This window comes from Corapipo altera, unplaced genomic scaffold (assembly GCF_003945725.1).
Source record: "Corapipo altera isolate COAL_440 unplaced genomic scaffold, ASM394572v1 53, whole genome shotgun sequence".
Classification (NCBI taxonomy): Eukaryota; Metazoa; Chordata; class Aves; order Passeriformes; family Pipridae; genus Corapipo; species Corapipo altera.
Window position 1 is genome coordinate 8,801,711 of NW_020884900.1, and position 12,708 is coordinate 8,814,418.

Genomic DNA, 12,708 nt, shown 5'->3' on the forward strand with positions numbered 1-12,708 from the left:
CCTGCGAGGGAAGGGGAGGGGCGAGGAGGGGAGGGGCGAGAGGGGCCGGGAGAGCCCCCGGCACCGCCCCGCCGGCCGCGCCGAAAGGTCCTTTCTCCTTGCGGCGGCCGAGGGAGAATGGGCAGCTGCAGGCGGCTCTCGGCTGCACAAGCAGGAGGGTTCGTGCCTAGAGCCTCTCCCCGTCCCGGGAAAGTACCCGTCACCCTTCCAGAGGCTGCCCGTCGCTCACACCGACTCGGCGGGCCCTTCACCCGGGCCAGCCGCGGACACCGCTCCGCAGCCCGTGGCGTTTGTGCAGGAGGCGCTCGCCAGGGGCGGCCCTCGCTCCTCGCAGCCCGCGGAGCCCTTTCTCAGAGGCCTTCCCTCCCCTCAGGGATCCGCTGGGCAGTCGCAGGTGACACGGTGCCCAGCATCGCTCTGCAGGGATGCTCGCCGTGCCTCTCCCACTGGAATTGAACCCTTGGTTACACCAACATGCGCTGCTGTTGCTACCGCGAGCCCACAGACGCCCCCCCGACACCTGACAGGGCGGCTGGGCCATCGCTGGGCTGGCAGCTGTGCTCCATCTAACCAGGTTTGCTGCCCCTTGCAGACAAGCTACCACAGACTTTCCAACTGCCTAAACTCCATTTTTACCTTCCAGTCACCTTCCATCAGGAGATGCCCATGCACTCCACAACAGAAGACACTGCATCTCAGGCCAAGAGAAGCAATAACCCTCGGAAAGCTTTCCTAGATAGTGCTAACCATAAATCAGACCTGCTGGAGAAAACAGTCTCACGACTATTGTGCAGCAGTCCCTGCACAGCTCTGCAGTAGGAATCACTGAGTCACCAGCGCAGACCATTGCTAGGACAAGGAACTGCAGTTCTAAAATTCATAGCTGTGCCCTGCTTGCTTGGATTATGACATGGTCAAAATTCCTCAAAGTAAAAATAATTAACAAATACAAGCTATATTTGCATTATATGAAAAATACATATTAACATCCAACACAATTTATTTTCCAGACCACATGGTACAACAGTAATTTTCCAGGTTATTGAGAAGAGAGCAGATTAACAGCAATGCCCAACATAATGCCAGCCATCACCTACTAGTTATATTGAAAGATAAACAACTGATTTTTTTTTCTGGTGCAAGTCAAATGCTTTCACATCAGAAAGCCAACAGGTTTCTGTTATGTTTCATTTTGGTATTTTTAAATAAGACAGCTTGGCATTCCAAAGATGGATATGTATTGATAAATCAAGAAGGAAAGCCACATGCTGAGAAAATGAATAGCAGTAGGAGAAGAAAACTAGTGTGCATGGAAACATATATTAGGAATAAACAGATCTGATTAAGTAAAAATAGATAATGGCATAAGTATTTAAAGACATGCATTTATTATTCATACTAATAGTATACATCCATTCTGAATAAAGGTTCGGTTACTTGCAGGAGATATCAGTTTTCTGCCTCTTTTTTCCGTTAAAAATTAATATCGTAGTCATTGTTTAGCTTTATTTTTAGCAATCCAGGAAAGGAATTACTGCCCCACCCTGAGCAAAAAAAAAGCAGTGAATCATTTGCTTTGTGAGACAAGGCAGAGACATAATCTGTGACAAATAACACCACATAAACTCCTCTGCATTACTGTTCCAGGCTTCCGTAGCAACAGCCTCTGTGTGCCAGTGTTTTTCACTCTCGCCCCATCCCTCACTCGTACAACTATGCCTTATTTCTCTCAGCATGTCTGCTAAAGCTCAGAGCACCAAAAAGGCACATCTTCAGGCCTCCAATAGCAAGACATCTAAATTATGCTGCCTTTTCCTCTTAGGGCTCTCCTCATAGCATTCAGTGCACACACCTCCTGTGCAGGTGCACTCACTCTAAAGGGGTTGATTTTCCTTTGGAACTAAGCAGCTCTTGGTTTTTGTGCCAGTTTCAGTGGAACGATTACCACTTGGTATGAATACGGCCATGTGTTTACATAACTGACATCAGAGTCAAGTGTTTTACTGGTGCCACCTGAAGAAAAACCAGATCACTGCAGAAGTTTACTGCCATTTGAACACAAACGCTGTTTATACATTACTGAAGTAATGTTTGCGGCCAACAAAAAGAGAGCAAGTGGCTACAGTATATATCAGTGTCCATCAAACAGTTTTGATAAGTTATCTTCACTTCTAACATGAGCCTGAAGTCAGTGTCTGCTCTCTCCTCCGGATGCAGATCTTGAAGATTCAGTGGAGAAAAAATCTTACAAGAGGTCTGAAAATGAACAACTAAGTAAATTACGACTCATTCTGAAACAAGTTGACTTAAGAGATATAGCAGAGATAATGAAAGTGTAACCAGCAGGGAAAGCATGGAAAATAGTTGAAGCTAGCAGGAAACAAGTTCAGAACAAAGGGATTTTTTCCACTAAAGGAGTGCCATCCAGTGGAATTACCTAGCAAAAGTCTAAATGTTTATATGGGTGCCAGGGGAAACTAGACAGTGGAAGAAAAATCGAGCAAGGATTACTAATTACCAGTGCATTCAACCATTACCTATGGCTGTATAGCCTCTTTGGAGACAGACAACCCCTGAGCTGCAAATGGAGCTTATCCTGTTCTCACACCCTTTCTTTTAGGTATGCATTGCCTAAATTATTCCATAACTAATCATCTCAGAGGCAGGAATATTAGGATATCTACACGTTTCATTTCATACCTTACAACTGCCCTTATGCAAACCAGGCATCTGGAAAGCCCCAAGAGGACAACCAGAAGAGGCCCATACTGCCAGGATCCTTTAGACTGACAGACTTTGAATTTTTTTCCCAAGCAGTTTTAAGTAGCCTTCTTTCAGTTTAGCTTAAACTATTAGGTGGAAGTTTAACTTAAACCAGATTCTAAGATACACTTCCACACAGAATGTAACACATTTAAATAATCTGATAGAGGTAATACTTTAGCTCAGAGGAAAACCAACTAATATTAACCTATGACTTTAGAGCTGAGAAGGCACATAGAAAGCAAATTTGAGAAAGTCAACAAGGGAAACAGCTTATTTGCAGTCCCTACTAAGGCTGATGGAGACACAGAGCATCTTACAACTACATAGCTAGTGAAAGCTGATTGCCCATAGCTCCACAGATAAAGCAAACTAGAAGTCCAGTGCTTCTTGTTATGGCCTGTGGAGATACTGTGCATTCCTCTAGTACACGTTCAATGCTAAAGCACCCTATTGCCAAATAAATAAGAAGAGGGATGTGAAGAAGGTTCTGTTACAGAGCAAGGAGAAACTGAAATAAAAACAACCCCCATGCAGAAAAGCCTGTACTTATTCATTCTTCTGGATTTTTCTTTGGTTGATAATAATTATTTTCCTTCATTTTTTTCTTTTTGCTGCAGTTTTCATTGGCTTTGGATGTTTGGGGGGATTGATGGGGGTTTTTTTGTGTTTGTTTGTTTGTTTTGTTTGTTTGTTTGTTTGTTTTATCGTCAAGGAATAAGAAACTTTTTAGCGAATCTACCTGATAGATTTAAAAACCATCAGATGTCCTGATACCCTGAAATAAGTTAATTAATAGGCTTCATTCCTTGCAGGAGATAACTCCTACAAAGGGAGGGGCAAACATGCAATCAAATACTGACCTATAAAAAAACCACAATCTTTGAGAAATTCAAAGATATGTGCCCAATGTTCCAAATCACTTGCACGGAACCATAGGTTTGAGTGACTGGTGCAACAATTCTCACCTAAAATAAATATGAGAACAACTGCTCACTTCTGCTGTGTTGTTGACATTTCTGCTCCTGATGCAGACTGTAGCAGTTACTTGCGTCAAAAGGATGCCTGGGTCTTCATTTTAGAGATTACAAATTTTTCAGTTATCTCGAGTTTTTCATAAGAAGTTGATTGAGGATTACATGTCTCAGGACATTCAGTGCATTTTACACCAAAGAAATTACACTGCAGAGCAGCAAGCCTCCGAGATGTTATTCTCCTATCTGAAAAGAATTTGGTTGCCTCCATGAAACTGCTTCTCTCATTGTAAAGCTTAACCCACTGAGGGACAGCAGTGCATAAGATGTTGAGTGATGTTTTTATGGCCCTGTCTCTCATTGAAGCCACTCCAGGGTTAGGCCTAAATGCTGTAAATAACACTTTGGTGGGAACAAAGCAAAGCTGAGCCATGGAGGAGGAACATGGAGAAGGCTGTGCCCAAGACATTGTAAGTTATGTACTATGTTCAGAAAGAAATGCTAACAGGGGGCTTGGAGAGGGGGAACGGACAACAGCTTGCCCCCAAGCAAATCCCTCCCAGAGAAAAAAAATGTGCTACCCTGGCTTCACGTCCTTTCACATTATTTATAGGGTGTCATTATTGTGCTCAGAATATTCTGATGCTGGTCTTTACTGTAAACTGCTCTGGATGCACAGCTCTAAACCTGAGAACATCTCTACAGTAACAGCACGTTGTTAGCCATTTGATTTTTGAGGGAATAAGTCTTCTTCTTCAACAAATAAAAATCTTAAAAATATTTGCTGTCATACCAACCTGCACTTCAATCAATTACTCCCAGATATTAAGTCCTTAAGGTCACCTCTCTTTCTAGGTGTAGCAGGCTTTGCAAACATAGCAAGTGATGGCAGGCCATTTGTAATAGCCAAGCTGGAGGGGTTTCAGGCGGCTGTAACCTGAGCTCCTGTCCCGAATGGCTCAGACTTTGAGGAAGTTTCAGCCGGGGCCAGGCTGGCTGACCTCTGACCCGGGAGCTTGTCTTGGCTCCTGAAGGCCCGGTGCCACTGTCCCCTCTGGGTGGAAAAGGTAGGCTGACTTGGGGTAGGGCCACGCTGTGGAACACGGGTCTTTAAACCAGGGGAAAGCAGCAGATTTCTAGGAGCAGATGTGCTGGGGGAAGGATGGTGGTGCTGAGTGGCAGGACGAGGCTGAGCTGGTCAGTGTGTCCCGCACGTGCTGTGGCATCTTGTCTGGTTCTGGGTGCCCCTTTTGGCCGCAGTGAGCCCTGAGCGAGCTGGGGACCAGCCATCACCCTCCCCTAAAGAGTGTGAGGTGTCCCCAGTTTTAACCCACGGGCACACGGGAATGAAGTGCGAAGTGCAGGGTGAACACGCCCGCTCTGTCCTGCAGCCCCAGCAGTCCCGGCACTTCGCTGAGCCATTAATTCCCTGGCTGGTGCCTTTCGGGAGCGCCGGCAGCAGAGGGTAGGCTTTCCCGGCCGGCTGAGCACCGCAGGGCCGAGCTGTGGGAGGGAAACTGAACTGGGCATGGTGAGAGAGCCCAGACTTAGAAAAAGAGAGGGACAGAGAGGGCAGTGCAGTGTCTTGTCACTGTCTTTCTAAAACGAAAGTGGCAGGTTGTATTACAGAGTGCTCCTGCACCGCCTGGCAACATATCCCGTGGGGAGACAGACAACACAGATGGAGTTGACCTAAACCCAATTGATCTGTGACCAGTTCGAGTTTCACCGGAGCAATCTGACACACCTGGTTATCTGGGAGGGGAGGCTTATTTTGATAGGACAAACCTATTATATAATAATACTACTATAAAATAAAATACCTACAAGAAGTGATTTATCTACAGATCTATTTTGACAGCTCTCATACTAACAAATATAAAAGTAGGGAATTAATTACTTTTTCCACCTGCATGATTACCTTGGAAAACCGCATAGGCCACACCCTCACATGGCATTTGCAGAGTGAGCAACCTTTGCCAACATACGTCAATCATCCAGTCCTTTAAGGACTGCATTTTCAACAGAATATAAGATATTAGAGAAAAAAAAAAAACAAACCAAAAAGCAAAAAACAAACCCCAAACAACCCTGTGGGGTAATCTGCTCTCTATGGTGGATTTTTCCTCTTTCACAGGAATTTGACTGTGTATATATATATATGTTCTAGTTAGCTGCCAGGTTCTCAGTGCAGGCCTCACTGCAGCAGAGCTGATGATAGCAATTCTCAGAATTAGATCTGCCTAATCACCAGGAGTAAAATATCTTATTTTAGTAATACCTTATTTCATTGATTGATTTTTTTTTTTTTTTTGCTCGTATTGGAGGTTCTGGTCCAGAAATTTGTCTCAACCTGAACATTTTTGCAAAAGTTTTGATTAAAATGTTCAGTGCTTTATAAGGGAAAGATGCTGTTTACCCAGTTGAAATAGTTCTTACAATGATTTAATTGAGACAGCCCGGTGCATTTCACGTTAAAACAGGTATTTCAGACATCACATGAAAGGATTGCCATTTTGCTGTCCAGTAAAACTCACTCACTCAATCCATAAACTTTAGGAGGGTCTTCCATGGTATGGGTTGGCAGTTGATTTCTACAAAGGGTGTACTGATGGAGCGAGCATCCTTAATCTCTGCGTTTAATGTCATTGGCACGAGCCATCTCCCAGGAGCAACTGTGCATATGTCATGCCACAGCTGAAAAAGTGGAATGAGATTTCTTAAAATTTTAACCCCATATTGTAAACTTGACTGTCGTTCTGAGCAGAACAGAAAGTCCTTACAGGTAACCATTCAGGAGCTTATGAACACTAAATGCCTCCTGTGCTCAGGAGGAAAGAACAGAAGAGGGTATAAAAACAAAAGGCAAGACAGACAGAAACACAAGTAAGTACTAACACAAGGGGATAATGAACTGTGACAGGAATAAGGGCAAAGGTGTCTTCTATCAAGAATGAAGAAATTGGAGCTTTATTGCAGGTTTGCCTGCAACAATTAATTTCACTTCTCCTTAAGACTCTCTGTCCTTCTGCAAAAAGAGAGTAATGATATTGACCTCTTTTGTACAGCCCAGCACAAAGTGAACATTGAAAAAAATTGTCCTGCTTTCAAACCCTTACATAATTACAACTTTTATTTCTTAGTGTCACATTGAAAAACTCGCATACCCAGGTACAAAACTAACAGAGCAAGTAACAGAAAGACGGATAAGATATTGCTTAAAAATCTACACTGACAAAATCCTCCCCATTCAAAGATAACAAGATAGGTACAATGAATGTGGCCTGTCACAGTCTAAAGAGGCCATACTAATTGCATACAAACAAACCACTGGGAGAAATCATGCACCACTCTAAAACAAAACTAAATATCTTCTTAACCATCCCCTTTCTGTTTGGAGGGCATGTCTAGGCATTCCTATTTCATGCCCTGAGAACACATTCACCACATTTTTAGAATTCAGGCATTTAAAAAATGTCTCCTACACTATGGTTTGGAGAGACTTTTTTCTGACACTGCTGCCTATTTGTTTTAAAAAGTATTCCCTCCCAGTGTTTAAAACACAAATGCTGAGCAATTTCTAGAATAATGAAGGTATGATAAATTTTAGATCACCAAAGAGCCCAAGCATGGCAGAGGATGGGCATACAGATGTGCTACTTTATTAGAGCCACAAACAGCTCCATCTCTCTGAGCTGGGAGTAGAGAGAAACCACGATGTTCCTGAGCTGTTAAACTAACATAGATAATCTGGGCATTCATAAAATACGCCACATAAAGGCTTATCCTTGGATCCTGTCACTGTCCCTCCTCATTTTCCCTGCAGATCCTATTCTAGCAAAACAATACATAAAGCAAGTACTACCTGAAAGGTTTTTACCAAAATAGAGGACCCCATCTTTTATACCTGATGCTTTGGTTTAAATATGCACATGACTACTTTGAGTTAGATATTCACAAACATGAAGTGAAAATTGAAATTTATTCAGCCTATACTTCAAATAGGCTTTTCCTAAGCAGTCCCCCCAAAAAAACAATTTTATAGTATAAGTGGCTATGATCAAAGAACATAAAGTTTAGTACATGTTTAAATTTTAAAGAGGCAATTTTTCCAAATTTGTATTTTAATGGAGTAACAGGAATAAGTACTTTTTATCTGTGTATCTGTATATAAAGGTGTTTTCAAAACTGGCCTAGACAGCATGCATCAACCTAGGAAAAATATCAAGAACTATTCTAATGACAACTATATTATTGTCTATGTGGCCTGCAAGGCAAATGAACATTAACTTTGTTTCAAAAAGTTATCCTGCATTGGCCAGATGTATCTAATGTTCGACAAAACTAAATAGGAGTAGTTATTGCTAAAAACCACTGGCTTTCAGATACGGTGTGCTGCAGAGACTTGCAAAGCCTTTGCTGGGGAAAATGGATGGTGTGTGTTTGCAGATGGGCTCTCAGGTGCAGGCTGTGTGTGTGTCACTCAGTTCATCAGTATCAGTCACAACTGGAACCAAAGATGGATCTTTAGGACAAAGATCTGCAAGTAACGACCCACAAAATACAGATTTCTAAAAAATAATGTCACTGAGGGCTCTCAACCAACCAGACCTCTCAGTCAATGAGTATTCACAGCAGGACACGGGCCAATGATTCAATTAACCCAGCCACAGATTAAGGAAGTAATAAACATGAAGAGGCTAACTAGGACATACAGAGAGAAATAGCACATCATTTATTCATCATAAGGGCTGCTCACAAGGAAGGAGTCCTTTCAGAGAAAGGAGTGAACCTTTGCTCCATTTCTGTCATGTAGAGATAAAGTTTTCTCAAAGGATGTTTTCAGACCCAGGGGAAAGTTTCCAGGCAACTAACATGATTCATATAGAAAATATAACCCTAAGAAATAGAATATAACAAAGAACTACAATTCCATTTAATAAATTTTTATATACCTTTAAACATCACATTTCCAGATGCATTTTCATTATAGGTACACACTGCATATTTTAAGTTTATGAATGTAGTAAAAAATGTCTCTTGAAACAAGTTGAGGGGTTTTTTTTCTGAAATAGCTTCCCACATTTTAGAAAATTATTGGAACATATTATAAACCATATTATTCTATAGTGGGTTTCTACAAAGATATTATCAAGGCAAACATCAACAGGTTAGTAACACTTCCTAAGTGATACTGAGGTTGGAATTTCACAGTCCTCCAGTATGTCAAAGGTTCTCCTTGTGTGAGTCCACACATAAGCCACGTAAAATTGAGAATTGATGCTTCAGTTACCAGATATTTGATTTTGTGCATTTCAGAAGCTGAGAAACCCAAAAACTTTCTTTTCTATTAGGTATTTGCACTAAATCTGTCTTCTCAGGTTTTCAGTCCCACATGCCAAACTGCTTTAAGTTATTCCACACCAGGTATCCCTGTGGAAAGGACTAAAACAAATTCTCTTATTTTACTTTAACACTTCCATTCTTCTTGCAGACAGGCTTGGAGATTCAACCAGGCCACAATAATTATAGTTTTGAGTCAGGCTTCAACTGTTGTGCTTTCTTTATCAGTACAGCCTCTCCCTATTTCTCCTGCTAATAGGGACAATATTTAAAGCTTTTTATGACTGTAATAGAAAGCTACTAATTAGAATAACCTAGATATATTAATTCCTTCAGAGATTAAAAAAAAAAAGAAAAGATTTGCTGTACCAAGGTTGCAAATAGTAGCAGTAATAGAGATTCAGCTAGGCAGGAATTGTAATGGTTGGTATTTGCAATCCCACATTTCCAGTATAATTAAATGACTAGTTACCCAACAGTCATCCTTCAATATGCCAGATTTATCCATTAGGATTAGATATTCATATGAGAAAGTTGTGATGGAGATCAGAAGATAATAATGTAAGATTTGTCATACAGTACACTAAAATAGAAGCTACAGAATGACAAAGATAAAACTTGTAAGATGCTTGTACATGGAGATCTCTGATCTGTTTAGACACAGGAAACAGCTCAGTCAAACAGCAGCCTAACATGCCTCAGCTTGGTGACATCAGCATCCAGGATTATGCCATCACTGAAAATTCACCCAGCAGCAATAAATGGAAACGTACTGAAGTGTGAACTCCATCAATTCAACCTTTTTTTCAAACACTTTTAAACCAGGAAAGGCAGAATAATCTACCTTTGAAAGTTAAACCTTGTGATATCCAATATTTTTGACAGCGTCTCAGACTATGAAAAAGAAGTAACAAAAACCAAAACAAAAATCCTAAAATAAAGATGACCTTTGCATTAATCAAATGTGGTTTCAGGCTGTATATCCACCAACACAGTCCAGGATGACTGATTCAGTGATACAGTGGACTTCTGAACTTTGTGTCATTATATGGCCATGAACATTTGTTCAGTTCTATAGCATAAGATTAACTGCACCAAGTGCCAAATATAACATGAGTCATATTGTGTAGAACTTTACCCCATCCTGAGGTATCTCACCAAGCTGTGGTTGTTCCTGTGAGGGAGACATCCTGTTCTAAGCTGTCATGTTTCCAGCACCATTTTCAAATATTTTCCAGCACCATTTTCAAATATTTGGCAGCTTTCTTCTGGCACAGGTTGCAGTTAAAGTAGTGTGAAGTGTTGCTGTGGATGCTTTCTGATACATCTGCCTCCCTGGCCTTTCTCTGCAGTGTACAATGTGCCAATCAATACACAGCCTTGTCTTCTCCACGCTTCTACAACTAGTTTATGTAGACTGTTAGGAACCAAGAACAATTCTGAATTGTGTACACTGTTTTTCTGTTTCCCCCTTTTTTTTTCCTTGCTTTCTTTTTTTTTTTTTTTTAGTTTTATTCAGCTGTTCATCGCAGGCACAAACAGGCAGTTTTATTAGTAGTGTATTTATTTTCCTTGACTGTAGTCCTGATTTCTTAGAGCTCAGGGAACTTATATATTGGAGACTATGATTTGAAGATATTCTCACTGTTTTAAATAAGCTTTCTGAGAAGCCAGAGGCAGTATAATAGGTTTGTCTGACTAAACCCATTGCAATCTTTGGCATGCCTGGGACTACTTCTGTGCTTTCATTTTCCAAGAGGATGAATCTCAGAAGTGCTTTGAAATCCTCAGAGCAGGATACAGATGTTCAAGTGACAAAAGCCAGTGCTCAGTAATCTTAATGCACAAGCATAGTTCTTTTGGCAGGATCCTGGCACTCAAGCCATTATTCCAATCTGCTGGCTGTCTGCTTTCCATTAATCACTTCTGGCAGAAGAAAAGGCCTTCCAAAGATCTTTCACCTTTGGCCTATACTCAGGCAGCAAAAAGGATGTTGCAGCATAGAAGCTTTGTGCCAGAAGGGATCTTCAGCCTAACAGAGAGCACGTTTCTAATTTTTTTGCCTTGAGATTCCCCACAGGTCTGTCCTGGAAGACTCAAGAGTCTTATCAGCCACACCACATCTTAGGTTTCTCTATCTAAGGGTGTTAGTCCTCAGTTGCCCTGCCTGTGTTTGTAGCTAGCTGACAAGTCAGTTCATGCCTAGCACAGATCTGGCAGAACAATGTCACAGGGATGATGATTAGAAGATGGAAAGTATGGTACAAGCTTTTTTAAATATCTGTGGTTGAGGGGAAAAAAGGAGGAAAAGAAATCAAGAAAATATGTATCTGAATCCAAATCAGCTTCAGCCTTTTTTTTCCTGTACTTGGGAACATTAAAGTACAAAAATCCTTAGATGAAACTAAACTCCTCTTGACCTAAACCAGAAAACCTTTCAAGAACACCACATTTTACTCACCATTAAGATAAAATCTTTAAGGAAGTCAGTGCATTTGATTAAGGAACCCAAAATACCTTTATTCTGCTCCTGATAAACGCCTTCAGAAACACTGATGAATTTATGTCTGTCACTGCACTCTCAGTGAAGCTCCCTCATTTCTTACCAAGGCTTTCTAAGCCAGCAACTTTCTTACCTCTCTGAGAATGAATTCTCACAGTTCTTCAGTGGTTAGATTGGAATTTGAGATACCAGGGATCTGCATCTCAAACACCTATAGCCCCAGGATCCTAATGGGTTTAGGTTCCCACATCTTGCACATCTGGAGACTGGGGACCAGTGTCTCTTGAGAGCTGAAACAAAGAATGATATTGATAACGATATATGCATTTAGTCTTACATGGGGGATTTCCTAAGATCAAGTCAAGGAGCTGAGCCAGATTCCTTGACCTTTGTGTAACTCTAGGTGTAAACTCTTCCTATATCTGACATGGTAACATTTACTAGTATTGGATTAGCTGGCATTGAACTTTGAACACCTAGGCAAAATGTGAATAAAGGTAAGCTCAGGTCACTGTCTTCTTATGGATAATGTGCTCAACCACACCATGTGCTGGCAGGGGAAATCCTGTGACTTCCAGTGGTGCTGCAGTGACCTGGGCTATTCTGTCATTCATGGCCAGTTCTCCCATGCCACACAAAACGCAGAGGAGGGATTTGTACTTATAAATAGTATGTGGAAAACCAAGGGCAAATCAATAGCCATCAGATAATATAGTCCACATTGTCTCTGGAAAGCCAAAGTGAAAATTAAACAGGTGGTGAACCATCCATCAACCCCTCCACCAGCTAGTACAGGTTTGAATTTAACTTAGATGAATTTGGATGTGGAAGAGATAACGCCCAAGAAAGAGTCTGTCTTGTGGATTTAGCTACTAGGGTACCTCTGTCCTGTAGACAACTTTTCCTGGAATAAAATAAGTTTATTCTGGCATATAAACCCCCATCCATTCCTGATTAGTGTGCACACCACACCAGTGCAGCCCTAACTTGGGTCATGCCATCACATCAGCCTGTCCCTGCTTCCTGAATCCCAATCTGAATCATCAAGACAGCATTTCTGCAGTGCTAGGACAGAGATGGCACCTCAGTGGTCTTCCACGTTCCTGCTGGCCAGAACCAGACACC

At 41.6% G+C, this 12,708-nt stretch overlaps 2 protein-coding genes across 4 annotated transcripts in view; one reads left to right on the forward strand and one right to left on the reverse strand.

The window, feature by feature from the left end:
• Positions 1-1,671, forward strand: part of LOC113950195 — a 2,767-nt gene extending 1,096 nt beyond the window's left edge. Inside the window, exons 2-3 of the mRNA XM_027649693.1 lie at positions 9-574; positions 644-1,671. Coding sequence (XP_027505494.1) covers positions 9-574; positions 644-736 — 659 coding nt within the window. The 3' untranslated portion in view covers positions 737-1,671. The remainder of the gene's footprint in view (positions 1-8; positions 575-643) is intronic.
• VDAC2 (voltage dependent anion channel 2) overlaps positions 1-11,732 on the reverse strand; it is a 26,047-nt gene extending 14,315 nt beyond the window's left edge. The window contains exon 1 of one of the 3 annotated variants that reach the window (XM_027649484.1): positions 11,717-11,732. The gene's annotated coding sequence lies outside the window, so the exon portion shown is untranslated. Of the gene's footprint in view, positions 1-196; positions 212-636; positions 653-11,716 lie in introns of those variants that run through there. The other 2 variants (XM_027649485.1, XM_027649487.1) reach the window with 2 other exon arrangements.
• Positions 11,733-12,708: the final 976 nt, after the last annotated feature.